Source organism: Pelodiscus sinensis, chromosome 28 (assembly GCF_049634645.1).
Source record: "Pelodiscus sinensis isolate JC-2024 chromosome 28, ASM4963464v1, whole genome shotgun sequence".
NCBI lineage: Eukaryota > Metazoa > Chordata > Testudines > Trionychidae > Pelodiscus > Pelodiscus sinensis.
This window is the reverse complement of record NC_134738.1, coordinates 6,059,302-6,086,447: the sequence shown is the minus strand read 5'-3', so window position 1 is coordinate 6,086,447 and position 27,146 is coordinate 6,059,302. Positions and strand designations below refer to the sequence as shown.

The 27,146-nt window shown below is 49.2% G+C and overlaps 1 protein-coding gene across 5 annotated transcripts in view; it reads left to right on the top strand.

Annotated features, from left to right (window-relative positions):
• Positions 1–27,146, top strand: part of NCAPH (non-SMC condensin I complex subunit H) — a 30,783-nt gene that overhangs the window by 2,307 nt on the left and 1,330 nt on the right. For 2 of the 5 annotated variants that reach the window (XM_075911055.1, XM_075911054.1), the window contains exons 3-18: positions 725–818; positions 2,750–2,842; positions 9,242–9,380; positions 12,945–13,066; positions 14,264–14,453; positions 14,991–15,082; positions 17,198–17,403; positions 19,329–19,477; positions 19,991–20,097; positions 20,943–21,065; positions 21,373–21,480; positions 22,154–22,318; positions 22,841–22,957; positions 24,738–24,823; positions 26,166–26,241; positions 26,404–27,130. In XM_075911055.1, coding sequence (XP_075767170.1) covers positions 725–818; positions 2,750–2,842; positions 9,242–9,380; positions 12,945–13,066; positions 14,264–14,453; positions 14,991–15,082; positions 17,198–17,403; positions 19,329–19,477; positions 19,991–20,097; positions 20,943–21,065; positions 21,373–21,480; positions 22,154–22,318; positions 22,841–22,957; positions 24,738–24,823; positions 26,166–26,241; positions 26,404–26,598 — 2,062 coding nt within the window. In that variant the 3' untranslated portion in view covers positions 26,599–27,130. Of the gene's footprint in view, positions 1–724; positions 819–2,749; positions 2,843–9,241; positions 9,381–12,944; positions 13,067–14,263; positions 14,454–14,990; positions 15,083–17,197; positions 17,404–19,328; positions 19,478–19,990; positions 20,098–20,942; positions 21,066–21,372; positions 21,481–22,153; positions 22,319–22,840; positions 22,958–24,737; positions 24,824–26,165; positions 26,242–26,403; positions 27,132–27,146 lie in introns of those variants that run through there. The other 3 variants (XM_075911058.1, XM_006128947.3, XM_075911057.1) reach the window with 2 other exon arrangements.

Here is a 27,146-nt window from a genome sequence, read left to right as displayed (position 1 = left end):
TTGGTTTACCGTAGCCCATGCACAGAGTTGCCAGATTCTGCTGGTGTCCATCGGGATAGTTTTTTTTTTTCCTGCCTGTATTACAGAAGTGACACACACATAGAGGGGTAGGGGTGCCTGAAGTGAGGTGCGTACTGATTGTACACAACATTGTGAAAACTGTGCTCTTCCACTGCATCCATCAAAGTGCTGCTGTGGTGCAATTGGTACACCCCACAAATTCTAGGTACGCAACTACCGTTAACAAAACTACCTTATCCTTGGATACTGTCTTGGTTACGGCCAGGGCTCGACAAATCTGCTTATCTACTCGCCCATGGCGAGTGGATTTCAGCCGGTCGCCCCGTTCACCGGTGGTGCGTGCATGCGTAGTGCGGGTCTGGCGCATGTGCGGGGCTGGTGAGTGGATTTTCGCCGTGCTTGTTGAGCCCTGGTTAACGACAATCTTGAGGTCCATTCATGCAGCCTACTCACTAGTCCAGGTTGCCCATGTGAAGCAGGTCTGTACAAGTTTGATGATTGCATGCAGGATATGCCCTGGTCTGGGATAGTACCAGCGGAGGTGGGTAAATATGCTGGTAGAGTTGTGCTAAAGGCCAGGACTCAAGGATAAGAAGGCATTTCTGAGTGCATAACGTGTGTGTTTTATACCTGCTCTCTTGTGCCTTGCAGTTCAGGGGGAAGCTTTGCTCTCTAAAGCAGAGGTTTTTGCTTGTTTCTTTAGGTCAGCTGAGATTTCTGTACCTGTGATCCCGAAATTGACAAACACCCAGATTTCAGATCACTATTCCACCTGCATCAAGCTGTCAACAGAGAATGTGAGTGAAAATAGTTCTGCATGTAGAACAGCAAGCTAGCTTTGAAAAAAGTTGGTTCTAAGGTGGGGCAGTTCTACACGTGCAGCTCATACCTAAACACAAATCTGAAAGAGGTGGCATAGCCTGCTGGGGATGGTGATGTTTGAGGCTCTTATGCATATGCTACAGCAGGAACCGGCAATAATTTTTGATGGGCCGCTCCAAGAATTTGGTAAGTGGTCAAAGGGCTGCACACTTCTGTGTTAATGGAGGAGGTGCTGGGGCTGGGATGGAGGTTGGGTGCAGAAGTTGTGAACAAGATGTGAACATGTTGGAAAGAATTCAGAGGAGGGAAACAGAAATGAAAAGGGTTAGAAAACCTGCCCTGAGAGGAAAGGTTAAAATACGTGAGCCTGTTTAGTTTTGAGAAATAGAAGCTGTGTAGGTACCTGCCAACAGTCTTCAAATATGTGATTGACTGTTCTAAGGAGGACTAGTCTCCATGTTGCCTGGAGATAGGCCAAGAAGTCTTGGGGGATTTAGGTTAGATTTTAGGCAAAGTTTTCTAACAGCTTTGTCTACACTGTGCTGCTTTTTAGCAACAAGGTTGTGTCGACATAGGCCTGTTGTTAAGTTGGGCAGTGTAAACGCTGTTTGTTAGTGCTTTTGCTAATGAAATACTTCTACCCCTCTCAAATGGCGACAAGAGTGACATTTGCACTTGATGCAGCAAACTGTGAACAACAAAACTACTGTTGTTTAATTGCAATTGTAGACATGACCTTACTCTGAGGGAAAGTTAGGCTCTGGAATAGTCTTCCAGGGATGACTGTGGGATCCCCATCATTAGAGGTCTTTAAGAAATGATTAGATGGACACCTGTCAGGAGTGGTCTAGGTTTACTTGATCCTGCCTCAGCCGGGGGACAGAGGATGAACTTAGTGACTCCTAGAGGTCCCTTCCAATCATTATTGTGAACCTGGGAAGCAGTGACTCTGCAAAAGTCTTGGAGGTCGTGGCATATAATCAGCTGAACATGAGCTCCCAGTATGATGCTGAGGCCAAAAGGTCTAATGCAATCCTTGGAGGGATAAACTGGGGAATACTGAGTAGGAACAGAGAGGATATTTAACTTCTGTATTTGGCAGCAGTACAGTAACTATTGAAATACTATGCCCAGTTCTGACAATTCAGGAAGGGTGTAGACCCATGGTCACCAACCCAGGAAGGGTGTAGACCTATGGTCACCAACCCGTCGATGGGGAGGGCTCGACCAGTTGATTGCGAGGAGTTCGGGACCCCAGAAATGGGATAATAGAAGGCTTTTCAGTCTGACAGAGAGAACAAGAGCCAGTGGCTGGAAGTGGGAGTTAGACAAGATCAGACTCTAAATAGGCACAAATTGTTAACCGTGAGGAGAGCTCACCATGAGTGGTCATGGTGGAGTCCCACGCGTTGGGAAATTTAATTAAATAATGTTTGGATATTTTTCTAAAATATACCTTCTAGTTCAAACAGGATAGGATTGTGGGAAGTTCTTTGGCCTGTGCTATGCAGGAGCTCAGCCTAGATGTTGGCAATAACTTATAATTGATGAACTCTGAAGGTGTAGTCTGCATTCTTTATGCCTAGATGTGTAAACTTAGCCTTTGGCTGCATTACAACAGTGTGTTTTAAATGGGCACAGTTTGCCCAGGGATACAGATCACTGTGACTCCTGTCATGCGTAGTATTTACCATTCTGCTGATCTTTGTGCTAGCCTCAGATTTTAACAGCTGAGATTTATGTATTTGTGTGTGGATCACTGATGACAATGCTGAACAGTGTCAGGCCTTGAACTGCTCCCCAAAGAAGAGATTTCCCCTGTCCCCCCAAAAAGAGTTGCTCATGTAACTGAATTGAGGGACATGACTTTCCAAAGCTAAAGGTTGACTTATGTGCTCTGTTTCAGAGAATCACCACGAAGAATGCATTTGGCCTGCACCTCATAGACTACATGGCCGAGATACTCAAACAGAAGGACTCCGAACTGACCAATTTCAAGGTGAGGGGGGTGGCTGCTGCCAACTTGGCACAATGGTCTGTCTCTTCCTCTCTGCTTCAGCGTCCTCCAGTGGGCACAGCCAGGTGGATGAGAACCCCTCTGCTGGCCCTGATTAGAAGAGCAGCTAGAAATGACTGGATAGTAAGTAACCCCAAATAGTCTTCAATAGGGCCAGTTTCCCTGAGACTTCACTGAAGTTCTGCATTGGTATAATTGAGCAGAATTTAGCCCATAGAAACTATGTAAAAGATAAGATAGGCAAGAGTATTGACATCTTCATTCAGCAGAGGATTCTGTTAGGCTTGGCGAAAGAAGAGCCTGCACAGAAGAGTTTATAATTCCACTTCAGCCAAGGAGGAATTCATGTCCAAAACATTGTCTCTGTGCCTCAGGGACCTCTTGTTGCCAAATTAGAGAGAGATTACCAAGGATTACAGAGATCCCCTGAATCTGGCCTTTACATATTTGTTTGCCACAGACTGCCACATAGATCTCAACTGAAACTTGTCACCCTAGTGGTCATAATCCTTGTGAAACGTGCACAGATAACCAGTGAGGATCGATGTGTGTATACTCAAAATAATGTGCTCAAGATCTGTTTGAGTTAGGGCTGCTCATCAGAAGGTAGTAATTGAGTTTCTTTCAAACAGGAGACACTTCTCTACCTCTCAGGCTGCAGAGAGTCACAAAGGGATCTCACAAAACTGGGTGACTAGGCAACAAAATGGCAGATGAAATTCCATGTTGATAAATGCGAAGTACTGCACCTGGGCAAATATCTAACTATGCATACAAACTGATGGGTACTAAATTAGCTTACCACTCAAGATCTTAGTCATTGTGGACAGTTTTCTAAATGTCAACTCAATCTGCAGAGGCAGTAAAAATATTAGGAAAGGGATACAGATATCCTAACATTAATTAATTAGTTAATATCCTAATGCCTCTGTATAATTCCATTGAACACCCACACCTTGAATCCTCCATGCAGTTCTGGTCACCCCTTCTCCAAAAAGGTATATTAGAATTGAGAAATATGAAGAGAAGGGCAACAACAATTGTTAGGAATATGGAAAAGTTGCCGTATGAGGAGAAATTAAAAAGATAGGGACTACTCAGATTGGAAAAGACATGAGCAAGAGGTGGTATGATAACGATCTATAAAATCATGAATGGTGTAGAAATAGTGAATAAGAACATAAAAACGGCCGTACTGGGTCTGACCAAGGGTCCATCTAGCCCAGTATCCTGTCTGCCGACAGTGGCCAGCACCAGGTGCCCCAGAGAGGGTGGACTGAAGACAATGATCAAGCAATTTGTCTCCTGCCATCCCTCTCCAGCCTCTGACAGACAGAGGCCAAGGACACCATTTTATCCCCTGGCTAATAGCCTTTTATGGACCTAATCTCCATGAAATTATCTAGCTTCTCTTTAAACTCTGTTATAGTCCTAGCCTTCACAGCCTCCTCTGGCAAGGAGTTCCACAGGTTGACTACACGCTGAGTGAAGAAGAACTTTCTTTTATTAGTTTTAAACCTGCTACCCATTAATTTCATTTGGTGTCCTCTAGTTCTTCTATTTAGGGAACTAATAAATAACTTTCTTTATTGGCCCTCTCCACACCACTCATGATTTTATATACCTCTATCGTATCCCCCCTCAGTCTCCTCTTTTCTAAACTGAAAAGTCCCAGTCGCTTTAACCTCTCCTCATATGGGACCCGTTCCAAACCCCTAATCATTTTAGTTGCCCTTTTCTGAACCCTTTCCAAAGCCAAAATATCTTTTTTAAGGTGAGGAGACCACATCTGTACACAGTATTCAAGATGTGGGCGTACCATAGTTTTATACAGGGGCAGTAAGATAGTCTGGGTCTTATTTTCTATCCCTTTCTTAATAATTCCTAGCATCCTATTTGCCTTTTTGACCGCCGCTGCACACTGTGTGGAAGTTTTCAGAGAACTGTCCACGATAACTCCAAGATCTCTTTCCTGATTTGTCGTAGCCAAATTAGCCCCCATCATAGTGTACGTATAGTTGGGGTTATTTTTCCCGATGTGCATTACTTTACACTTATCCACATTAAATTTCATTTGCCATTTTGTTGTCCAATCACTCAGTTTGGTGAGATCTTCTTGGAGTCCCTCACAGTCTGCTTCTGTCTTGACTATCCTAAACAGTTTGGTATTACTTGCAAACTTTACTACCTCATTGCTTACCCCTTTCTCCAGATCATTTATGAATAAGTTGTAAAGGATTGGTCCCAGGACTGACCCTTGGGGGATACCACTAATTACCCCTCTCCAATCTGAAAATTTACCATTTATTCCTACCCTTTGTTTCCTGTCTTTTAACCAGTTCTCAATCCAAGAAAGGACCTTCCCTCTTATCCCATGGCCATGTAATTTACACAAGAGCCTTTGGTGAGGGACCTTGTCAAAGGCTTTCTGAAAATCCAAGTATACTATATCTACTGGATCCCCCTTGTCCGCATGTTTGTTAACCCCTTCAAAGAACTCTAATAGATTAGTAAGACCGGATTTCCCTTTACAGAAACCATGTTGACTTTTGTCCAACAAATTATGTTCTTCTACATGCTTCACAATTTTATTCTTTTATGTAAGACCAGAACCAGGGGTCACCCAATGAAATTAATAGGTTTAAAATAAAAGTGTTTCTTCACACTATGCACAGTCTGTGGCACAGGCTGCCAGATGATGTGAAGGGCAAGAGTGACTGGATTCAGGAAGAATAAGATAAGTTCTTAGAGGACAGGTCCAACAATGGCTGTTCACCAGGATGGGCAGGGATGCTAGTCCATGCTCTGAGCCCTTAAGCTTTGTTTAATAATTGCCCTGTTCTGTTAAATTCTCCTGAAGTGTCTTGTATTAACCACTGTCCGAAGCCAGGATGCTGGGCTGGGCGGACCGTTGGTCTTATCCAAAATGGCCCTTCTGCTGTTGCCAGAGGCTGCTGGTGTTGAGGAACAGATACCTAGTAGACAAGAATTCCTTGTGGTACAGACTGCTGAGAAGCATCAACATCCCACACTTCTGCAATCTTTTCCAAGCTTTGGGTGGACTTAGAAAGCTGGTATTGGCTGAAGGGCACTACAGGCTAGAAAATTGTACAGCATAAGTACAAGTGAAACTGTCTCTGGCAGGCAGTGGTAATGTAATGGGATGGGAGAGGCACATGGAGAAGCCATTAATGAAACTTTCTGCAACAATGTAATAAAGCACATTCCAAACCAGTCTTTGAAATTAGGCACATTCCAACAACTTGGCCGTCCAATCTATTGCTCCCAGATAAAGAGAAGAGCCTAGAAACAGGTTGATAGCTTTCAGTTTGGCAATGACCCACATGTCAATAGAAGGGTTGTGAAATCTGCATTTCTTTATTGCTTTGTCATTATGTTCTCTATCTCGCTAGTGTTTATCTGTATGGTCTGTGTCTGGTTTTTGTATTGTTTCTGTTTCCTGCATAATTAATGTTGTTGGGAGTAAACCAATTAGGCGGTGGGATATAATTGGTTATATCAGTGTTTCCCAATTGGTGCTCGTGGAACCCTGAGACCTGGCACTCCTGCGCCCCCTCTCAATGAGACAGAGCTTTTATTTTTTGTGGCAGGACTCGTGATTTTTTTAGTTTTTGCTTGATGAAATGCAGTGGGGGCTTTTTTTTTTTTTTTTTAAGGCAACACTAGGGGTTCTGTGGCCAAAATTGGGAAACACTGGGTTAGATAATCACGTTACAAAATGTTAGAATTCGTTTTAATTTCAGTAGAATGATTGGTTTTGGATAGCTGAAAATATTATACTAGCAGATGTGCCTGGCATTGCTCGGGTCTTTAACTGAAGGTCTGTGTGGTGTGTTATTTTTTGTGGGAGGGGCGTTGTTTGTTTTTTGTTTTTTGTTTTTGAAAAACAAATGAAAAATGTTCATGCTTTATTTCAATTGTTGTATTTTTCGAAAATGAAGGCTTGAGTGTGTTCAGGTGTGAGGAGGGGCAGGGAGTGAGTGGCTTAGGGCAGGGAGTTGGACGGTGTGAGGGGGCTCAGGGCAGGGAGAGGAGGTGCAGGAGTCAGGGCAGGGGGCTAAGGACAAGGGGCTGGAGGTAGGGGCGGGGAGGGCTTACCAGGGCTTCCTGTGGCAGCAAGGGTGGTGCTGCTCCGGCAGCAACTCCTCTGAGGAAGCCAGGGCAATGCTTCCCTGCCAGTGGTCTCCCTCTGCAGGCTGTCTGCGGGGGGGGAGGACCAAGTTCTGGAAGCTGCTGCCTCCACCAGCCCCCACTGGCAGCCTTCAGGTCGTCTGGGGGGGGATAAGGTTCTGGGGACTGCGGCTGGTCTGCAGTGGCCTCCCACCATGGTTTTTAGACTGTTGAGGTGGGGACGAGACTCTGGGGGCTGCCATCAGCCTCCTTCAGGCTGTGTGTGAAGTCGGAGGCACCAAACATGGCTGACCCCCTCTGCCCCCAGCAGCCCCTCCTCACAGCCTGCAGGCTATGGGGGGGAACCATGCTCCTGAGGCTGCCTGCCCCCTGCAGGCAGTCTGGGGCGGCAGGCTGCAGGTGCTGCCCCCCGTTCAGCGGCCCTCATTGCAGGCTGTCTGGGGGAGAGGTGAGGCTCTGGGGCCTCCATTGGCCCCCCTCTACCACCCTCACCCACAGTCTGCAGGCTCTCTGGGGGGATGAGGTTCCTGGGGCTGGCCCTGGCTTGCAGCATCCCCATCCCCATGCACAAAGCCTGCAGTATCTTGAGTGGGGGGAGGATCTGGGGGCTGTCCCGCACAGCCTACAGGCTGGGGGACCCAGGATCCAAAGGTTGCCCCTCCCCAGCAGCCCTCCCTGCAGGCTGTTTGGGGGGAAGCTAGGCTCTAGCGGCTCTCTCCAGCTGCTTCTGTCTGGGGGAGCCCAAGCTCCAGTTAGACCATTTCTTCAGTTTGTCCAGATCATTGTGAATTATAACCCTATCCTCCAAAGCACTTACAACCCCGCCCAGCTTGGGATCATCTGCAAACTTAATAAGCGTACTCTCTATGCCAATATCTACATCATTGATGAAGATATTGAACAGCACCGGTCCCAAAACTGACCCCTGAGTAACTCCATTTGTTATGCCCTTCCAGCATGACTGTAAGCCAGAAATGTCAAACATGTGGCCTGATCGAATTTTTTTGTGGCCCACAACTACATCTTTATAAATTATCTAAGTGCGGCCCGGTTACATTGTTTATAACAGGGGTGGCTAACCCGTGGCTTTCGAGCCACATGCGGCTCTTTGATTAAATAAATGCGGCTCCTGCTGGTTCTGAGCCGCACGCCCAGAGTGCTCACGGCCGGCCACTGTGCACACATGTCCCAGCACCTGCTCACGGCAGGCCACTCTGTGCATGCACCCCAGTGCCTGGAGGGAGAAGCACAAGGCGGCAGCGGCTCTGGGACCCAGGCATTAGGTTAGAGCAGGACAGGAAGCTGGGGGGTGCCTGGCTCTGGAGAAGAGGAGGGAGATTGGGTTAGAGAGGAGGGGGAGTGCCTGGCTGGGGGAGGGGTGAGGCATTTGGTTAGAGGGGGAGGGGTGGGAGTGCTTGGCTCTGGGGGAGAGGCGGGAGATTGGGTTAGAGCAGTGGGGAGGGGAGCTGGGAGTGCCTGGCTCTGGGGGAGAAGAGGAGGAATGGGTTAGAGCAGGGAGGCTGAGGTTGCTTGGCTCTGCGGGAGGGGGAGGGCATTGGGTTACAGCGGGGGGGAGGGGGGGGGAGTTGAAGTACCTTAAAATCAAAGTCTTCATGGATGCAGATAACAATTTTACACCTCAAATGACTATTATATTAAAACAAGACCTGAACAAATATTATAAAGTATACCTAAAACATAATCTATAATAAATATTTATGACTTTCCAATAGAAGTATGTTTTCTTTGGTGGTTCTGAAAGCTATCAGTTTTCGTTTGTGTGGCTTCGAGTTTGACATTCCTGCTGTAAACCATTAATAACTACTTTTTGAGACTGATTATCCAGCCAGTTGTGCACGCACCTTATAGTAGCCCCATCTATGTTGTATTTCCCTAGTTTATTGATAAGAAGGTCATGTGAGATTATTCAATGTTTACTGAATTCTAGGTATACCATGTTCACCACGTCTCACTTATCCACTAGACCCGTTAGCCTATTAAAAAAAAGCTATTAGATTGGTTTGACATGATTTGTTCTTTATAAATCCATGCTGGCTGTTACCTATCACCTTTTTGCTAGTCTCCAGTCACATAGGGAATATAAAAATAAACGTTCTTGCAGAAATTCAGTCCTGCAGCTCCCATTATGTGTATATTTTCTCTGACAGCGCTTTGTCCCGATGAGATCAGATCATGTCTAATTGTGTGTTCTGTTTGGTCTGTTCACAGATAGCAGCCGGCACCCTGGATGCCAGCACAAAGATCTATGCGGTTAGAGTGGATGCTGTCCATGCAGATGTGTACAAAGTTCTTGGAGGGCTGGGCAAAGACTCAGCACCTCCAAGGGATGTGGACAGCCAGGATACAGGTGTGCTGCTTGCTGCTTTTATTTTGGTATATTAATCAAGGGAGACAGAACAGACTCTTCTGGTCATAATTCCAAATACCGGTGCAGAACCTTAGTACAGGCAGTCCCCGACTTATGTCGGATCCGCACTTACGAACGGGGCTTTTCTCGCCCCAGAGCTCACGGGCGGCGGGTCGCCACCCGTGTCCTCCGGGGCAAGAAAAGCTTCTCCCGGTCTCCCTGGTCTGCTGGGGGGGTCCAGCAAAGCCGCTGGACCCCCCCAGCAGACCAGGGACACCCGAGCAAAGCCGCCGCCTGGGCGGCTTTGCTCGTTTGCCCGGGAGCAAAGCCGTCCAGGCAGCGGGACTCCCGCCGCCTGGGCGGCTTTGCTTCTGTCCCCCTGGTCTGCTGGGGGGGGGTCCAGCAAAGCCGCTGGACCCCCCCCCAGCAGACCAGGGACACCTGAGGAAAGCCGCCGCCTGGGCGGCTTTGCTCCTGTCCCCCTGGTCTGCTGTGGGGGTGCTCCAAGGCTTTGCTCCCCATCTCCCTGCAGACCCTGGGCTGTCCTGCTGCGGGCGTGCGCCAAGGCTTTGCTTTTCAGCAGACCAGGGAGATGGAGCAAAGCCGTGGAGGACGCGGGCGGTCCCGCCACCTGTGTCTCCCTGGTCTGCTGGGGGGGGGGTGCAGCTAGTGCCCCCCCAGCAGACCAGGCTTTTCTTGCCTACGCCTGGGGCAGAGCAGCTGGGGTGCTGCTGGGTTGCTCCAGTAGCGCCGCTCCTCGGCGCTACTTTACCAACCCGGCAGCACCCCAGCTGCTCTGCCCCAGGCGCCCTGATTCAGCCGCTGCTGGTCAGTTTCAGCAGTTGCTGAATCAGGACGCCTGGGGCAGAACAGCTGGGGTGCTGCTGAATTGCTCCAGTAGCGCCGAGGAGCGGCGCTACTGGAGCAACTCAGCAGCACCCCAGCTGCTCTGCCCCAGGCGTCCCCAAGTCAGCCGCTGCTGAAACTGACCAGGGGCTTACTACAGGAAGCCCGAGGCAGAGTTGCTCTGCCCCATGCTTCCTGTAATCAGCCGCTGATCAGTTTCAGCAGCAGCTGACTTGGGGACGCCTGGGTTTCTTAAGTTGAATTTGTATGTAAGTCAGAACTGGCGTCCAGATTCAGCCACTGTTGAAACTGATCAGTTTCAGCAGCAGCTGACTTGGGGACGCCTGGGTTTCCTAAGTTGAATCTGTATGTAAGTCAGAACTGGCGTCCAGATTCAGCCGCTGTTGAAACTGATCAGTTTCAGTAGCGGCTGACGCCAGTTCCGACTTACATACAGATTCAATTTAAGAACAAACCTACAGTCCCTATCTTGTACGTAACCCGGGGACTGCTTGTATAGCAATCCTATGCTTGAACAGCATCTATAGATTTCAAGGGCCTTTTTAAACATGGGAAAATGGAGGAAAGCGCATAAATTCACACAGTAAGTCAGTGATGGGCAGGATTAGAATCCAAATCTCCTGACATTACGTCCTGTGTTTAGTCTGCTACAGCCTTCTCCCTCCCCTGAGCCACGGGTGAGAACTTGGTTTACTTGGTCTGAAAGGCCTGACAGATTCAAACTCATGAGAAGCAGCATGTTTGTGTTCAACCTATCTTGTTACAAATGCAGAATGTTATGCAGCAAGATAACTCAACAAAAGGAAACAAAGTCTTTATCTAATTTTAGTAACTTCCCTTTGCTGGGAATTCAGATTACCCAGTATGAATAACTTTATGCCCATCAACCTTTGTAGACATACAAGATAAAATAAAACTTATGGAATCTAATCCTTAGGGTACTATCTTCATTGCCCTGGATTTTCCACACCCTTTGTGATCATCAGCGTCACATCGTTGATTAGATGCATTATAGGACAGTTTTGTGTGCAGGTGTTGGCTACAGGTTGAAGCAACATATTGAGCCATATGGACTAATGGGCTGACCTGTTTATGGCAAACCTATATTCCTAAGAAAGCTGGATGAATTCAGATTGCTCTAGTATGCTAGAGCATTCTTTTTTAGCTTCCCAATACATGGGCAGTAAGGGAAGGGCTGAATTGCTTGGGTTTCTGATTCCCTGTTAATTTAGCAATATAAGTGCAGTTGAATAAGAAATAATTTAAAAGATTTCTCCAAATGTTTAGTGCTTATTCTGGCCTGTTTGTGCTCCCTACTTTCCTTTAGTGTAAGGAAGGCTTTGTTGTTAGTAGATATTTTGGGGGTGACTTGATCGGTTTTGGGGCCTTGGTTTCTGACTTGTCTAGGTCTGCATTCCCTAATGAATAATGAAGTCCAAAGAGTTGCTTACCTAGACCAACACAAGGAGGAGAAAGGAGATGACGATCTACAAGTGTACAATTAGTTTCCTGTTTGCTGGCAGACAGAACACTGGCTTTGTTAAACTGTGTCCGCTTCAACTGAGCCCAAGGACTTGTCACTACTAGCTGCACAATCAGTGAGGTAGGGCTGTACAATGCGAAATCAGAGAGGATAGTCTTGCCAGCAGTGTCATTCTATAAACTCATTTAAATGGGAAGAGATTTTATGGAAGACTGCATTGGATTCTGCACACCAAAGGACACTTTCTTGTCTGCATCTCTGCAGTATCTGCCCATTAGGTTAAGTAATGCCTGTTGTTCTCAGATTGCTACATAACACTAGAATTATTACAAGTAGTTCTGTGGCACCTTAGGGTGTGTCTAGACTACATGCCTCCTTCGACGGAGGCATGTAGATTAGCCAGATCGGAAGAGGGAAATGAAGCCGCGATTAAAATAATCGCGGCTTCATTTAAATTTAAATGGCTGCCCCGATCTGCCGATCAGCTGTTTGTCGGCAGATCGGGGGAGTCTGGACGCGATGCCCCGACAAAGAAGCCTTTCTTCATCGACACAGGTAAGCCTCGTGAAACCAGGCTTACCTGTGTCGATGAAGAAAGGCTTCTTTGTCGGGGCATCGCGTCCAGACTCCCCCGATCTGCCGACAAACAGCTGATCGGCAGATCGGGGCAGCCATTTAAATTTAAATGAAGCCGCGATTATTTTAATCGCGGCTTCATTTCCCTCTTCCGATCTGGCTAATCTACATGCCTCCGTCGAAGGAGGCATGTAGTCTAGACACACCCTGTGAGACTAACAAAAATATATAGTATCATGAGGTTTTTTGTTTGTTTTGGGTTTTTTGTGGGCAAAACCCACTTCAGCAGTTGATGAGCTGGAGTAGGAATAACAGAAACCAAGTTATTTATAATGGGGGAAGAAGGGGAGGTATCTGTTGATTGTAGGACTGGTGTTATTTATAGTAATTCTGAGTGTGTTTGGGGTTTTTTGTAAACTCTTGAACCTGCTCACTGATTCTGTGGTAAGACCTCATAAAACCGAATCACACAACCCCTCATAGACAAGGCCTTGAGGGAATAGCAGAGATAAACGGTATGGGTAGGTCAGGTCTAGGTTGGATATACTCTGACTCTTCTTGAAAAGTGGTGAGTTGAACCCTCCCGCTCCCCCTCACTGCTCTTGAGACAGCCTCTGCAGTAATTCTTCTTTTCATAGATGGAGCTGCTGCTGGTACGGAAGCTGCCAAGAAATCTCAGCCAAAGAAGAAGCACTCGTACAAAACAATCGAGCAGAATCTGAATAACATAAATATCTCTGAGGCAGATCGCAGAAGTGAGGTGGGGAACATGACCCTGGTGTCATAGTGTAGCAATTGTTCTAGTCAACCCTGTGCCAGATGGACACTTCTCCTTCCTCACCCCTATGTAACTGCTCTCCTCAACATGGCAATCCTGAGTCAGGCTTTGGCATTCATATGCTCTCCTCTTGTCTATCTACACACTGCTGTCCTAGCAAGTCCCTTTTCTGTCTCCCTCTGCCCCTCCCGTAGTGATGTGCTTTACATTCTACAGCAGCGATGGGCAACCTCAGGAAAGAACATAAGAATGGCCATACTGGGTCAGACCAAAGGTCCATCCAGCCCAGTACTCTGTCTGCCGACAATGGCCAATGCCAGGTGCCCCAGAGGAAATGAACCGAACAGGTAATGATCAAGCGATCTCTCTCCTGCCATCCATCTCCACACTCTGACAAACAGAGGCTGGGGACACCATTCCTTACCCTGCCGGGCTAATAGCCATTGATGGACTTAACCTCCATGAATGTATCTAGTTCTCTTTTAAACCCTGTTCTAGTCCTAGCCTTCACAGCCTCCTCAGGCAAGGAGTTCCACAGGTTGACTGTGTGCTGTGTGAAGAAGAACTTCCTTTTATTTGTTTTAAACCTGCTGCCCATTAATTCCATTTGGTGGCCCCTAGTTCTTATATTATGTATTTAGGTAGTGAATGGCTGCATGAGTAGCTCTGCATCTCAATGAGCTGCAAAATTATCATAACCAAGATGGTCTCCCAGGATAGGTTTGTTTTGCTCACTGCATGTGCAGGCCTAGAATTTACAGGCTGTGCTGACTGGATGCAGAGGGAGCGCACAGCAATCAGTCAGTGTCATGTGCAATCAGCATGCACCTCACATCACGGGCCCTTGCTTTACGGGCGTGTCATTTTAGTAATACTGGTAGGAAAAAAATGACACGGATGGATACCAGCAGAATCTGGCAACCCTGTGCATGGGCAACAGTAAACCTCTCACAGGCTGAACACACAACCTTGAGGACTTGCATGTGGCCCACGGGTCGCAGATTACCCCACTGTCCTACAGCATAACAACTCTGCACTAGCCCAGGACACTAACCCAAATGTGAGTGTGAAGCTCATGCATCTATTTAGAGCTTCTCCGTGGTGGGGCCTTGTGTCCATCCGTCATGTTTTCCCTCCCCCTCTGTTGCTTGATTCTTCTCGCTTTGTGTCCATATGCAGGTCGATCCCATGTTCCAGAAGACCGCAGCCTCCTTTGATGAGTGCAGCACGGCTGGCATCTTCCTCAGCACCCTGCACACTCACAGCTATTGCTGTGAACTCCTGTTGGATTCTAAGGTCACACCTCTCCCATCTTCTGAACCTGTAGAGTCGCCGAGCTCAACTCCTGTGAAGGTGGCAGACTTGAAATGTAGGTGCAAGTCATAACTGTCAATAAGCTCATTCTCTATCTAACTCCCTAATGAAGTTCTTATGCTCGTTATCTCTCCATGCATGGGCTGTATGCTCCCTTCCTGTTGGATCATTTGTGAACATTTTGGTCTCAGCTGATCTCATTCTTGTTTGTTATCCAATTCTGGCTCCTCCCCCCCCCCCCCCCCCCCCCCCCCCCCCCCAGTTATGTCTTTAGTGCTGTCCTGCATCTATTGCTTAGGGAGATTGATTCCTACACTTGGTGCGTATTTTATGTTTCTGGGTTCCAGCTTTTTAGGCTTAGATCATAAAATTGTCGACCGTGTAGGATGAGAGGCTTCAGGCTTTTATTTTCTGTTTTAGGTCACTCAGCTGTGGGGCAATAGCTTTCTTCTCCAACCTTCAGCTCCCTTGAGTGTGTTCTGAAATGCTCATTCGTACTTGAAGCACCGTCACCTCAGCAGAAGTATATGTTTAGGTAACTGCTGATCATTAACCTGTTTGTAATGTCTCCTTACTGTTTTATGGTACCCAGCTATCCTGCTGCAGTGTCTGGAACAGCGCCCCATCTGCCCAACCTTGAGTGGCTTCCAGTTCACTCAGTGGGACAGTGACTCCCATAATGAGGTATGTCTGTTAACAAGCGGCTTGTATGAGCTCCATGCAGACTGTGATATGGGAGTCGTACTCTGTGTGCTCCACTGCCTCTGTCAAATATTTCTGTAGGCTGGAAAGAAAAGTGAGATTTGCTCTGTGGGGTTGGTGCTGTTCTACCGGAACTGGACAGGGAAGTGGTATGCAGGATTTCCCTGGGGTGCACCTTAACCAGAACTCTGGGACTAAGTAAAGCATTCTCTGAACTACTTTTAAACAGAAAATAGGGTTCAAACCTATTAGAAGGGACATCTCTGGAGAAATACGGACTGCTCAGACATCTAAAGCCTTTGCAAAGGGGTTCCCCAGCACCCATTGGTGTGGAGCAGAAAGGTTGATTTCTCTTGCATATTGAGGTTCTGAGAAAACAAATCTTGTCCTCCTAGATTGGGAGGAGGGTGACGTACTCTGGGCTCAAATGGCCTGCATGTGCCTGAGGATATGATTCATTCTGGAGGCATCACTTGAGTTCAGGGCTTCAGATTCTTAACCATTTCTTCCCCCATCTCTTCCCTAGGGCTAATGTCCTATAGCTGTGGTCACCAACAGGTCGATCGCGATCGACTGGTCAATCGCGAGGCCTCGACCAGTCGATCACGAGGCGTCCTGTCTGCCCCACCCCAATTTCCCTCCCGCCCCTGAGAAGCCCCGCTACCTACCTCCAGTGAAAATGGAGGTAGTGTAGGCTTCCCAGGGATGGACAGAAGTCCCGCAGCTTAGCGCCACTTCTGGCGATTCCAGAAGTGCACTAGCTGCTCTGCCGGGTGTACTGCGGGAGGGAGCATCGGCTCCCTGCACCGCACGGGAGGGGTGAGTCACCCCCGGGGGAGGCGCGCGCGCGGGGTTTCCCTGCGCCGGGGGGGGTCGGCCCCAGGGGAGGCGCGCGCTGGTTTCCCTGTGGGGGCGGAGGAATCCTGGGAGGAGGCAGATACAGGGGACTCTGCCTCCACTGGCACCCCACTCCCCAGCCACAGAACTCTGTCCCCACTCTCCTGTCCCCCACTCCCCGAACTCTGTCCCCCGGTCCCCAGCCACAGAATTCGGTCCCCCACTCCCCGGTCCCCCACTCCCCGAACTCTGTTCCCAGCCACAGAATTCTGTCCCCATTCTCCTGTCCCCAGCTACAGAACTCTGTCCCTATTCCTGTCCCCACTGGCACCCTGTCCCCTGCTACAGAATCCTGTCCTCTGCCCTCCCAGCACCCTGTTCCCTGCCCCCAGCCACAGAACTCTGTCCCCACAAAATGTATAATTTTAAATGCTTCATTTTAGATTTAAATGGCATGAATAAAAAACAGACCATTTATTTCATAACTATAAACACCTGATTTTAATTTTATACATCGCATAATTTAAAAATGAACTGTTTATCAGAGTATGTAAATAAGGCCTGGGGATAGCAAATGATGGACAGGAGGAGAATAGAGAGGGCGGGGCTTCAAGAAAGGGGCGGGGCGATAGATCTTCGCCTGTTCGGAGATTTAAAAAGTGATCTTGGGTGTAAAAAGGTTGGAGCCCACTGTCCTATAGCATCTAATCTGCAGGCTGGAGGCTCCATGGCTGAGCAGGTTATCTGTGACCTAGGTCTAGACTGCGATGTTTTTGTGGAAAAAGCTACACACAATGCACTCCGCATATTGCATAGCTTTTTCCGTGTTTTTGTTTTTTTTCCGAGAAGAGACTTTTCTGCCATTTGGCCCCGTCTAGATGGGGCCAAATGGCGGAAAATCCTCCTGTTTTGGTGGAGCCTTTGTGCCTCGTGAAATGAGGTATACAGTGCTCCCCGAAAGAGTGCATTTACTCTTCCTCAAAAAAAGCAGAAGAGCAAAATGTGTTCCTTGGACACTGGGGTTTTTGTGGGATACCTATGGTATCCCCCAAACCCCTATAGTCTAAATGTAGCTTGAATGTGGGATTCTCTGAAGTGACCATTCTCTGGATAACCAATCTCCTTGATGTGTTTGGTTGGTCCACTGTCTCCAAGTACTGTGGTTTATATTCTGGGGCACGTGTTAAAGCTGTTGGTAGGTGCTTGTTTTGCCCTGGAGGCCCAGGGTTTGGATTGAACCCTTTGTTGCTCTTTCTGTAGTCAGCATCTGCTCTGCTGGATAAATTTAAGAAAAGCGACCACGTGTTTGATATCAACACTGAGGTGGATTGTGACCCTGTAGACTTGGCTGACGCTCTAGTAGACGATGACTTTGATGCAGACATGCCAGATAGGACAGTAGCAGAGGATCTTGGAGAATTCTCAGAAAAGCTGGAAGCCCGCAGGATGGTGCGTGAGAACATGAGGTACGTTGCTTTGGTCTCTAGGGCTATGGCACTCAGCTGGGGTTTGCAATTGAGCAACAGCTTCCAGCTCAGGATTGCCATGCCATACAGCATTGTCTTGCTTATAGGTTTCCTGATACTTTTCCTGGACTTTTTTGCTGGCGGTGAGGAGTGGCAGCAGGCTGAGGGGGCTGATGATAGGGGACCTTCCCTGGTCTGGCAAATTCCCTCCATTGGGACCGCTAAGGTCCTGAGGATGCCAGATCAGGGAGGTCCAACTTAGAATCATAGAATACTAGGACTGGAAGGGACCTTGAGAGGTCATTGAGTGCAGTCCCTGCTCTTCAATATCTCCAGAAATGGAAATTCCACAACCTCCCTGGGCAATTTATTCCAGTGTTTGACCACCCTGACAGTTAGGAACTTTTTCCTAATGTCCAACCTAAACCTCCCTTGCTGCAGTTTAAGCCCATTGCTTGTTCTATCCTCAGAGGCCAAGATGAACAAGTTTTCTCCCTCCTCCTTATGACACCCTTTTAGATACCTGAAAACTGCTATCATGTCCTCCCTCAATCTTCTCTTTTCTAAACTAAACAAACCCAATTCCTTCAGCCTTCCTTCATAGGTCATGTTCTCTAGACCTTTAATCATTCTTGTTGCTCTTCTCTGGACCCCATCCAATTTCTCCTTTTTCACATAACACAGTCAACTTGTGGAGCTCCTTGCCTGAGAGTGTTGTGAAGACCAGGACTTTAACAGGGTTTAAAAAAGAACTAGATAAATTCATGGAGGATAGATCCTTTAATGGCTGTTAGCCAGGATGGGCAGAGATGGAGTCCTTAGCTTCTGTTTGCCAGAAGCTGGGAATGGGTGACAGGAGAAGGATCCCTGATCATTCCCCCGAGGCATTTGTCAGTGGCCACTGTGGGAAAGCAGGATACTGGGCTATATGGACCTTTGGTCTGACCCAGTTTGGCCTTTCTTATGTTCTTATCACAGAAAACTAGCCAGCATCCATCCAGTATGTTATCCAGGTTAAAAATAAGCTACATAGCTCTCTGAAGGGTTTCTTTAGGCTGCAAAGGGCTTTACATGCAATTAAAATGGTGTTACATTTCTCCCATTCCCCAATACTGACCATTCCTATTATGAATCACTGGGACCCTCCTTGCAGAAGATATTCATGTTGAGCTATGTCAGTGAACCTCCATCTTTGGTTAGAACTTGTCTGTGTCACACCAAAGTATTTGTTACTTCAATTCAAGACGCTTCAGTCTGTTGACCACCAGTCCCTGGCCCTGTGTAAAGCATCTCTGAAAGGACTGGCATCCTTGCCCTGCACCAACCATTTGACCGCTGTGTCCTGAAAAGCTTTTGTAGCTGGAAGCTGACAGCCCCAAACATGTGGCAGGGACTGTAAGGTACCCAGACTGTTCCTTTGGCTAGAGCCAGAACAGCTAGCTTTACCCCCTGTAGACTTCAGAAGGAGGAAAGTAAAACTCCTTCCCACCACTTGCTGGGATGGGATGAGACAAAAAGGAATGAAACTCAGGAAATCACCCTTATCCAGTTGCTTCTCTGGTACCTCCTTTAGGGAGCAAGATAGCCAGTCACCATCTGCTTCCCAGAACTCTGTTGGCAAGTAAGCTAACTTGTAATACTTTGTGTGTGTGCCTCTATAACAAACGGCATGGGCTCTAATGAAGAAGAGATGTAGGGATTAGAGGCCCCTGCTCCCCCTTGCTTGAGCCCAAGAGTTGTCTGTGGTTTTTGCAGACTAACCACTGGAGGGGAAAATGACAAGCATCTGAGCAGGGCTGATGTCATCCAACAGTGAAGCAAGCACACACTGGCCACCCTCTGGGCTCCTGTGGTGTGTGGTGGGGGCTTTTTGAATGCAAAGCTTGTACAGGTTATAACTGACTTGTGGGGGATGCTCTTTCTAGAAAGGACGAGATTCCCCTTGTGGAGGGAGACATCGGGACCATGTGCCTCCATCTCTCTGTGAACCCTGGAGAGTATTCCTACTTCAGCCCTCGCACCATGTCAATGTGGGCCGGCCCTGAGCACTGGCGTTTTAAGCCTCTCCATAAACGTATGTATTTAGTGGATGCAGTTCAGAAAGTGGATCCAATTGCTATACGCTTTGAGTATGTCTAGAGCCACTGAATTGTGAATAGCTGGGTAGGGATCCTCCGTGCTTTGCTCTCCAGTTGTTTTGCAGCCAGTTAAGAGGAATTCTTTCTAGGTAGGTATGGAGTGAGAGGCAATATGTATCTAGGCACTCTCCTAGTACAGCATCTATCCTTGTTCAGCCTGCAACCTCCCTCTAACACCACAAAACTCATTTGCATTTTCTGCTTGTGCTTCTTTAGGAAAACAAGCAGCCCTAGAATGAAAACTCCAGTACCTCTGGTAGCTCCCAGGAAAGCTGTGCTGTGTGAAGGCAGAGCATATCCCATCTTCCTTTCCTTTAGCTCAGGAGTATCTGGGTGAGGTGTTCTGAGGAGCTTTCCAAGTAGGCCAGGAATGCTGAGAAGTAAGCGCAGCAGCACTTTGTTCTCTTCCCCAAAAGGTCTAACGCTGACTCTCACCCCCCTTTCTGCAGCAGACGTGGCCTCTGAGAAGGTTGGCAGGAAGAAGAACACAAAGAAAGACTTTGAACTCAACTTTGATGAGGATATTGACTTTGAGATGCATTTCCGTAAGACTAGGGTATGTACTGAGTTGTCAAGAGGACCTGTCTGTTTGCTGCTCCCTTCTCCAGGACATTAGGAGTCTCTTTAATACAAACTGTTAGCGGCCTTCCCCCCCAGTTCTTGTCAAAGACAGACGACGAAGGATCAGCACTCCGAAGTGCAGGCGATGCCATGTTTATTGGGGTTTGTTCCAAGCAAGCCCGGCCATAGGTCTCCCTGCTGACAGAGTCTGTTTCCATGTGTGCCCCTTCTCAGCCCTGATGCTGCTGAGCCTTTACCCCCTGTGCCCCGTCCCAGCTGGAATTGGGGAATGGTGGTCCTAGCCTCTGTTAGTCAAGCTGGGAATGGGTGAGAGGGGAGGGATCACTCACTGATTCCCTGTTCTGTTCATTCCCTCTAGGGCACCTGGCATTGGCCACTGTGGGAAGACAGGACACTGGGGCTGGATGGACCTTTGGTCTGACCCAGTCTGTTCTTATGTTCTTTTCCCCTCCTAACCGGTTGCTTGATTCTGGCTTCAGAGAGAATGGGGCAGATCTGTTGAGTAAATAGGGTCTCTTTTCCATCATTACTTGTGAGATGAGACCCATAGCTCAAGCCTCTTGAGTTACCATAGTGCTAGGCCCACATACTCTCTGCTGCTATCCCCCACTTGCTGTGCCACATGAAGCTCTGAGGACCCACTGCAGAATTTTTAGTGTGCTAGCTCCAATGCACCATGGACCTTGCAGCTGCTGTGCCCTGGCAAGCAAAGGGGTTCTTTGAAATGGCTCCTCAGTGTGTAGGCTGGAGATGATTAGTCTAGGCCCAGCCGTCAGGTTGGCAGGTGATCTTATGTAATACGGTGCTGACCTTCAACAGGCAGCTACAACTCTGGCCAAATCAACTCTGGACAACCAAAACAAGAAGGGCACCACGCTCCCTGAAGACTTCCACTATGACCCTGACAGCATCATCCAGCTCTCCCTCAAACCAGCTGTCAAGGTAGAGTTCCTGACCTCATTGTGTTCTCTGCCTGGCCAATGTGCTGTGGGCAGAGGGACTCGTATTGTGCAATCACTGAGCATCCTCCAGCAGGAGATAAACTGAGCACCTCCTTGGTGACCTATCTGGCCTTACCTGACTTGTTGGTATCGGATGTGTTGTGCTCCTCACCCTGTGCACAAGCAGGAGGGGAGGGTAAAGCGGAGGAGGGCTGGGGCGGGCCTAGGAGGAAGGGGATGTGGCCAGTTGTTCTGTGCAACGGCCAGGGTCTGTGTGTCCTCTCCTCACTCTGGCCTTGTCCCTGCAGCTGTGGAGGAGAGCTGTGCAGAGCAACCCTGCTGAGCAAGAGGATGAGATTGGCGAGTATGATTACAACAACCCCAATGACACCTCCGACTTCTGTCCTGCACTGAAGGTAGGTGGGGCACTCAGATGTGGGCTGTCCTGTCCACCTTACCACGGGTAGGCCCTTTATCCCGCCTGCCCCAGCTGGTAGGGTGGCCTGCCGCACTGCTCAGACCCCGTGTCTTGCTGCCCTGCCTGCTTCCACTCATTCCCATGTGGTCCCTGCAGTGCTTGAGCCAGCACTAGAAAAGCCCACTGGTGGAATGGCTGTTGACTGGCCTATAATGCAGCTGTAAGTTTTCTTGGCCCATAGGAGCGTCTTCATGACTAACTCTACCCCTCCACACTTACTAACCTTGGACTCATGCTGACACGAACTTGCCAGCTCCTGGGTCTGCAAACCTGCTGAAACCCTGGGCCGGACTTTCACCCTCTGGGCCATCTCCAGTGTGCAACCCCTTGCCCAGCCTGCAGCGCCACTGTCACATCCTCCAAGGCCTCCAGCAGCATCTCAGCTGGTTTTCAGGATCCTGGTCCAAGTGCTCTGCTTTGGCTCTTTCAGAGCTTCATGGACTTGTTTCAGGGCCCTCTCAGACCATTTGTTCAGTCATGGGAGAGCTTAGGCGTCCTGTGTCCAGCGCTGGGAAATGCACCGTGCTGGGGATATTTGAGGGGTGTGCGAGTGCAGGAAGGACATGGGCTCCAGCAGCTGCATGAGGCCTCTCTCTGCAAAATCTGCTTAGGCTGCTGCCAGTGATGACGACGATGATCCCATGGATTGTGTGGGCCAGGGTGGAACCTTTGAGGTGACTGTCGGGGGCGTGGATCCATACGGTGAGCTCAGCGGGGCGCTTGTGGCTGACATCATGACGTACGGCGAGGCCAACCTTGTTGCTGAGCCCCAGAAGGTAAGAACTGGTGCGCTGCATGTGCAGTCCCTTCAGGTATGTGGCCAAGCACCATCAGGGCCAGTCCTGTCCGGGCTGTGGCCCCCGGAGAGCAGGGGAGCCCTGTGTTGCTCCCCATAGCACACTAGCAGTCAGTGCAGGAGAGGGTAACTCATCTGAAGGGGGCTCAGTCCCTGGGAGGAAAGCTGTGAGATGGAGCAGGTATCCTGTCAGGGGGGTCAAACACTGGAATAAGTTGCCCAGGGAGGTTGTGGATTCTCCATCTCTGGAGATATTTAAGAGCAGGTTAGATAGACATCTATCAGGGATGGGCTACTGGGTCCTGCCATGAGGGCAGTGGACTGGACTCAATGACCTCTCGAGGTCCCTTCCAGTCCTAGTATTCTAGGATTCAAATCGACCAGAGAGGGGACCCTGCTGGGCTCAGCTCTTTAGTCAAATGGATACATTTCCACTTGTTTGGGGCAACAGCTGTTTTCTTTGCTCCGCACCACCCTTCTCACCTTGCATCTCTGTCTTCAGGTCAATAAGATAGAAATACATTATGCAAAGATGGCCAAAAAGATGGATATGAAGAGGCTAAAGCGGACCATGTGGGATCTCCTGACTGATGTGCAGAAGGAACAGGTGGGGGCAGAGGTGAGTGCAAAGAGAATCCAAAGCCACCATCCATCCACTCACCCCTGTGTAAACCAACCTGACATCCCAATCTCAGGCTGCCCTCTGCATCTTAGTGCCCTAGCTGACTTAGTCCCCTGCATTTGTAGCCAAGGGATCTCTGCTGCTTCTAGGAGTCACCTTAGAATCATAGAACCATAGAGCTGGAAGAGACCTCAGGAGGTCATCAAGTCCAGCCCCCTGCTCTAGGCAGGACCAATCCCAACTAAATCAACCCGGCCAGGGCTTTGTCAAGCCGAGACTTAAACACCTCTAGGGATGGAGATTCCACTACTTCCCTAGGTAACCCATTCCAGTGCTTCACCACTCTCCTAGTGAAAGTTTTTCCTAATATCCAACCCGGACCTCTCCCACCACAACTTGAGACCATTGCTCCTTATTCTGCCATCTGTCACTACTGAGAACAGCCTCTCTCCATCCTCTCTTCCCTTCAGGAAGTTGAAGGCTGCAATCAAATCCCCCCTCACTCTTCGCTTCTGCAGACTAAACAGACCCAAGTCCCTCAGCCTCTCCTCATCAGTCATATGCTCCAGCCCCCTAATCATTTTGGTTGCCCTCCACTGGACCCTCTCCAATGCGTCCACATCCTTTTTGTAGTGGGGGGCCCAGAACTGGACACAATACTCCAGATGTGGCCTCACCAAAGCCAAATAAAGGGAAATGATGACATCTCTGGATCTGCTGGCAACGCTCCTCTTAATGCAACCTAATATGCCATTAGCCTTCTTGGCTACAAGGGCTCCCTGTCGACTCATATCCAGCTTCTCATCCACTGTAACCTCCAGGTCCTTTTCTGCAGAACTGCTAGTTAACTGGTTGGTCCCCAACTTGTAGCTATGCTTGAGATTCTTCCGTCCCAAGTGCAGGACTCTACACTTGTCCTTGTTGAACCTCATCAGATTTCTTGTGGCCTAATCCTCCAATTTGTCTAAGTCACTCTGGACCCTATCTCTGCCCTCCAGCGTATCTACCTCTCCCCCTAGCTTAGTGTCATCCGCAAACTTGCTGAGGGTGCAATCCATCCCCTCATCCAGGTCATTAATAAAGATATTGAACAAAACTGGTCCTAGAACCGAACCTTGGGGCACTCCGCTAGAAACCGACCACCATCCTGACATCGAGCCGTTGATCACTACCCGCTGGGCCCGGCCTTCTAGCCATCTTTCTATCCATCTTACCGTCCATTTATCCAATCCACATTCCCTTAACTTGCTGGCAAGAATATTGTGGGAGACGGTATCAAAAGCCTTGCTAAAGTCAAGGTATATCACAGCCACTGACTTTCCCACGTCCACAGAGCCAGTTACCTCCCTGGTGGATCTTGAACGTTGGATGAAGCAGTCCATTGAGTGCAACCCATCTAGCACTGGCAGAATTGTCTTGTTCAGGTGTAGGAGCTCCAAGGACATGCTCTTGGCTTTGGTCCCTTTCTCTCATGCTGAGGTGGGCTTGGGAGGGCTGCAGATCAATGCCCATGGCCCCTTGAGGGCTAGACTGTCCCTGGCAGCCTTAGGAGAGGGGCTGGCTCCCTTCAAAAGGAGCTGTCCCTTCCTGCACTGATGGGGAGAGAAGTTCAAGTCTGGTGCTGCTGTGAGTCTCCTCCTTGATGCATCTTGTGCCTGCTCATATTTGGGAAAACAAAAGACCTGGAGGCTTTCCTGGCGTGGTCTCAGAGAGCACCCGATTGCTGGACCTGCCTGTGCCTGAATATGACCCGCCTTTTCTCCCCTTGCTGAAGCAGAATGAAGAGGCAGAGAAGAAGACTCACTCTGCAACAGTAGCAGGCGAGAAGGTTTTCAGTGGCATCACAAAGGATCTGCTTCACAGGTATGTGGGGCCAAGACCCTTACAGGGGCTGGGCCACGGCTGCTGGTGGCTGACTCAGATGTGATGCTGCTAGAAGCCTCTAGAGCAGAGGTGGACAAACTTTCTGACCTGAGGGCCATGTCAGAGTATGGAAATTGTATTGTGGACCATGAATGCTCATGAAATTGGGGATGGGCTGTGAGAAGGGGAGTAGGGCTCCAGCTGGGGGCACAGGCTCCACAGTGGGGTTGGGGATGAGGGGTTTGGAGCTCAGGAAGGGGCCCTGGGCTGGGACTGAGAGGGCCTGGGCCTGGCCTTGGAGGGTAGGAGGGGGGGATCAGGGTTCTGGTAGGGTGATTGGGCACAGGAGGAGGTCAGGTTGCAGGCTCTGGTGGTGCTTACCTCCTCAAGCAGCTCCCAGATGCACGTCCCCCCGTCCAGCCAGCCCCTATGCTTAGGCATGGCTGGGCAGCTCCGTGCACTGCCCCGTCCGGAGGCACACTCCTGCAGTTCCCTTTGGCTGTGGTTCCTAGCCAATGGGAGTTGTGGGGGCAGCACACGCAGCCTCTGGCTGTGCCTACACATAAGAGTTGGAGAGGAAATGTGCTCCTGCTTCCAGGAGCCATGTGGGACGAGGCAAGCCTCCGACCCCAGGCTCTAGTAGGAGCTTGAGGAATGGATAAAAATGGCTGATTGTCTGGATGTGGACCGAGGGCCATGGTTTGCCCACAGCTGTCCCGGGTGTTGCCAGTTAACTACCCATCTTGTCCTGTTGTAGGATAATGTCACTCTTGGCTTTTAACCAGGGGTGTCAGTCTGAAGCAATTGGCTGCTGAGGGTGTGCCTGAATTACAGTGCAACACCAACAGCTGCCCTGTGTCAGCTCAGGCACAGACGGGACCCTGGGTTCTGGGACCCTCCCTCTGCCAGATCCCAGAGCTTGGGCTGAGTTCATAGGTCTATACTGGCATTTTATAGCCCTGAGCCCAAGCCAGCTGCGGTGCCTCTTGGTTGTGTGGCCAGCGCTGCCTGTCTTGGCTGTAATGAGAGGCTCTCCTAGTTGCTGCGTGTCAGAACTGCTTGGGCTGAAGTTCTGGTTGCTGAATGCCGATTACCCTTCAGCCCAGGCACCATCTAGGCTGCTTTGCTGAGACCAGTGTGAAGTAGCTTCAGGCCTGAGCCGGGTTTGTGAGCACTTCCCTTCGGGGGAGACAGATTTTGGGCTCCTTTATTGAGAAATTGGAAAAGCTGGAGACCAATGAAGGATCTGTCCATACTTAACCAGTGTGCTCCATCGGTGGTATGTTCAGACAGCTGCAGGCTTCGCCGTATAACCACCTTCCTTCCCTTGGCTGTTTTGCAGGCTGCCTTCCATGATGGCTCAGAACCTCTCTGTGCCACTGGCGTTTGCCTGCCTCTTGCACTTGGCAAATGAAAAGGTGAGTGCTGTATGTGAGTGCATTTCCGAGCAACTCCCATGAATCAATGGGGTCTACAGGCAGCAGTCAGTGAAAGAGGGTGGGGTGCTGGGTTTGAAAGACCCACCTGGCACATACCCAGGAAAGAATCCTCTTCAGTGATTCAGCACCCTCCCCACCTAGTGTCCCATCTCCGGCCACTGGAGATATTTGCTGTTAGCAGTCCCAGGTCAGCGCCATGCCATTAGAGGCAGTCCCACCATCCTGTCCTGCCGTAAGTCTCAAAGCCACGTTCAAGCTCAAAGCCAGGTAGGTTTTTGCCCCCACTGCTCCCCTTGGCAGGCTGTTCCAGATCTTCACCCCTCTGCTGCTTCATAGTAACCCCACTTTTCTTCTCATTCTGTTTGTTTCTATGGCCAGATACCTTTTCTTGCTATTTAAATTTCCTTTGCAAGAGGTAACTCAGCTTGACTTTTTGAACCCTCTCTCATCCCTATGCTTTCTAGCCTCCCAGCTGTAGCTTTCTTTGCTGATCGGTCCCTTCTGTGAGTCCTTGTATAAGTCTCTCTGCTTACTCCTGCATTCTCTTGGAAGTGGCTATTCATCCAGCAGCAAACACACTGGCCACAATTTACAGCTTGAATTTGGCTTTTCACCTCTGAAATCAGACCCCAAGCTTCCCTCTGAACATCAGTTCTGGGTTTTAGTTCCGTTCCCTGAGTGCAGATAAGAAATAGGCAAGTTGGCTCCTGGGTAGTGGCTCAAGAGCCATCCTGAGCCACCTGGAACCATTTTAGGGACAAAGCTGGAAGTCGGTCTAGCTACTGCTGACCCTGTCCTGAGCCCTGTGACTGATGGGTTACAGTGTACCTGTGGGATGCTGTCATGGTGCTTGGGTGCTGATGGAAAGAGTCTGGCTTGTAGAA